Source organism: Rhinoderma darwinii, unplaced genomic scaffold, assembly GCF_050947455.1.
Source record: "Rhinoderma darwinii isolate aRhiDar2 unplaced genomic scaffold, aRhiDar2.hap1 Scaffold_2720, whole genome shotgun sequence".
Lineage (NCBI taxonomy): Eukaryota > Metazoa > Chordata > Amphibia > Anura > Rhinodermatidae > Rhinoderma > Rhinoderma darwinii.
Genome location: NW_027463014.1, coordinates 18,230 through 22,072, shown reverse-complemented (window position 1 = coordinate 22,072; position 3,843 = coordinate 18,230). Strand labels below are relative to the sequence as shown.

Sequence of the window (3,843 nt, the reverse complement as noted above, 5' to 3'; positions counted from 1 at the left end):
CGCAACGGCTGCAAGTAACCAAAGGCTCCTCCTGAATGAGTCCTCACACTTAGTAAGGTTATCCGCTTTCTCTTCGAGCAGTCCCAGAAGTTCTTTGGCTGACCACCAGTATTCTTACGAGTCATCTGTGACACGCACGGGTCCGTGATGAAAATTGCAGCATATAAAGTGTTAATAAATATCCAGATCTGACCATTTGTTGTAGGGTTTCTTCAGCAGATTTATTTTTTCTAAAAATTGTTTAGAATGATGTGCATTGCATTTCTGTCAAGCACCAGTCTTTTTGTTCCTAGCAACCAGTCTTTTTGTTCCTAGCAACCAGTCTTTTTGTTCCTAGCAACCAGTCTTTTAGTTCCTAGCAACCAGTCTTTTCGTGCCTAGTAACCAGTCTTTTCGTGCCTAGCAACCAGCCTTTTCGTGCCTAGCAACCAGTCTCTCTCAGATCCCTCTGCCCAAGGCCACACTTTCATTATAGCGATTGTTCCATCATTGCCACATCTGGGACCGACCCCCGCTCTATTAGCTAGAACAGGGAGCCAGCTATTGAGGGAGGGAGATTTGGTTGGGCTGCAGTATTTTTAGGAGGAGTTCCCCTTTACAGTCTTGTATAACTTACATTCTAGTGATTTGTATGAGTTTGAACTTTTTTTTTGTTTTTATGCTTTATTGCATTCAGTCAATAATAAATGTGTCAAAGCGACACGACCCGCACAGAGTAATGCTTGCCTTAATATCTGAAGACCATTTTCTTCACATTTACAACTCTTTTCTTTTCTTCTTTCAGCCTTGAAGCATCGTTGGTTGTTGAAGCGTCGAGTGATATATCTGGATAATTGCCTTTTCTCTCCACCATGGATCTCGAGCGCCTATTCCGTTAACCAACCTATCACGATGTCAAGCACCGCAGAAAATGTCCACTTGGTACAGATGGGCTTCTCTCCGCCCCAGCAGAACCTCCAAATAACACATTTATTACATGGTGGATAAAGCGCAATTGAGGAGACCTTGCATGATTCAGCCCGTTACATACTCCTGTAAGACGAGCTTTGTGTTGGTTTTAATATTACGCCCTGGAAAATGAAATTTCCATTTTATTGGCTCGTTTTTACTCAGACCGAGTAATTCCTCTTCACGGTTCACCAGTCCAAAATTTTGTTGGCATGGCTACTGACCCGACGTGATTGGTCGGTGTCGCTCTTGAACTCATGAGTGGGTACACCATGCTGCGAAATGGGGGATTGGGGAATGGAGGTCAACCATGGATGCTCCGTTGGTCCAGTCGGATCAGGCTCTCCTGGTTAAGCTTCACGTTGTTTATCATCCTGGTTTTCTTCCCTCTGATCGCCCACTATTACCTCACCACCATCGATGACGCCAACAACGCGGGGAAGCCAATTTTTGTCCCACGGACAGGCAATGAACTCTGCGAGGTGAAGCACGTTCAGGATCTTTGTCGGATACGGGAATCCGTTAGCGAAGAGCTCCTGCAGTTGGAAGCCAAGCGTCAAGAACTCAACAGCGAGATCGCGAAGTTGAACTTAAAGATCGAAGCGTGTAAGAAAAGCATCGAGAATGCCAAGCAGGACCTTCTACAACTCAAGAACGTCATCAGTCAGACAGAACATTCTTATAAAGAACTGATGGCGCAAAACCAGCCAAAGCTTTCATTGCCAATCCGGCTACTGCCGGATAAAGACGATGTTGACGTACCGTTGCCAAAGTCCAAGAGGCACTGTCGGCTACATAATTGTTTTGACTACTCGAGGTGTCCTTTGACCTCCGGGTTCCCCGTATTTGTGTACAACACCGATCAGTACCCTTTCGGCAACTTGATAGACCCTTTAATCAAACAAGCCTTGGAGGCGAGTGTCAGAACTAACGTCTATGTGACCGAAAATGCAAATATTGCTTGTATATATGTAGTTTTATTGGGGGAAATGCAGGAACCGTTGATGCCAAAACCTACTGAACTGGAGGAACAGTTGCACTCTCTGCCATATTGGAGGACTGATGGCCACAACCATCTAATCATTAATTTGTCCAGAAAATCGGAGACCCAGAACTATCTTTATAACGTAAGCACCGGCCGTGCCATGATAGCTCAGTCTACGTTTTACGATTCTCAGTATCGACCTGGCTTTGACCTAGTGGTGTCGCCATTGGTTCACGCCATGTCTGAACCCAACTTTTTAGAAATCCCAGCACAGGTGCCAGTCAAAAGGAAGTACCTATTCGGTTTTCAAGGAGAGAAAATAGAATCGCTGCGATCGAGTCTGCAGGAGGCCCGGTCGTTTGAGGAAGAAATGGAAGGCAATGCCCCGGCTGACTATGACGACCGCATCATCACCACTCTTAAAGCTGTCCAGGACAGTAAGTTAGATTTTGTTATGGTTGAGTTTACCTGTAAAAACCAGCCAAAGGCAAGTCTGCCCACTGAGTGGGCTCTATGTGGGGGAAGGGAAGACCGGATAGAGCTACTGAAGCAATCCACCTTTGCACTGATCATTACCCCCGGAGATGCCCAGCTGATCATATCTGCTGGCAGTGCCATGCGGCTTTTTGAAGCTCTCGAGGTAGGAGCCATCCCCGTCATTCTTGGAGAGCAAATCCAGCTACCCTACCATGACATGATCCGATGGAACGAGGCCGTGTTAATCATACCAAAACCCCGCGTCACAGAAGCGCATTTTCTCTTGAGGAGCATTTCTGATAACGACCTCCTTGCCATGAGGAGGCAAGGACGTTTCTTGTGGGAAACCTACTTTTCTTCGTCCGACACGGTTTTTAATACCATCTTGGCAACTATAAGAACTCGTATCCAAATTCCGGCCGCCCCTATTAGAGAGGAACCGGCTGTGGAAATCCCTCATCGTTCTGGTAAAGCTGCCGGGACAGACCCCAACATGGCAGATAACGGTGACTTGGATCTAGGTCCAGTTGAGACAGAACCACCTTATGCTTCCCCTAAATACCTGCGGAACTTCACCCTGACCGCAACAGACATTTACCGTAACTGGAACTCGGCACCGGGTCCTTTTCACCTATTTCCTCATACACCTTTTGATCCCGTGTTGCCCTCTGAAGCAAAGTTCTTAGGATCTGGAACGGGATTTAGACCCATTGGTGGTGGGGCTGGCGGTTCGGGGAAAGAGTTCCAAGCTGCCCTCGGTGGGAATGTACCCAGGGAGCAGTTCACCGTAGTTATGTTGACTTATGAACGGGAGGAAGTATTAATGAACTCCTTGGAAAGGTTGAATGGACTCCCCTACTTAAACAAAGTTGTGGTGGTTTGGAACTCCCCTAAGTTACCATCTGAGGACCTTCTATGGCCGGACATTGGCGTGCCTATAGTGGTAAGTGGTACCTAGCTTATTTTAATTATACTTTAATTTTTCATATTTTTTTTTATTTGTCTCGAATCGAAAAACGTCCTGGCGTCTGATACTAATCATTTCTGTTAAACAACTTTTTGTGATCTGCACGTAGCATGCACCCGATTGGGGGGGGCTGTAGCTATTAAAGTGACCCTCAAGCAATTTCAAGTTATAGCGCCACCTAGATGGTTATAGCTATGAAAAAGGTCCATAAATACTCTTTCTTTTAGACGAAGATTTGACAGTAATATATATATTTTTTTTGTAGTCTATTCCCTGAAAGCCGTCGAGGTTGCTTAGTAACAAAAGTGCAAATGACTTGAATTGAGCTTAAGCCCCTGCTCTCAACTTTAGAGAGCAGCGGATCTTGCTGTGTCAGCTAAGACGGTCTATATGTCCTATTTATTATCTCTTGTCTAGCTTATACAATCCTCAGTGATTTTCCACTCAAGCCTGTGATGGGGTTTTT

The 3,843-nt window shown here is 45.7% G+C and overlaps 1 protein-coding gene across 1 annotated transcript; it reads left to right on the top strand.

The window, feature by feature from the left end:
- The first annotated feature begins 789 nt into the window (after positions 1–789).
- LOC142703265 (exostosin-like 3) lies at positions 790–3,368 on the top strand. The gene has a single exon (XM_075848228.1). It carries the CDS (start codon positions 1,206–1,208, stop codon positions 3,366–3,368), a length of 2,163 nt encoding a protein of 720 aa, XP_075704343.1. The 5' UTR covers positions 790–1,205.
- The last annotated feature ends 475 nt before the right edge of the window (positions 3,369–3,843 follow it).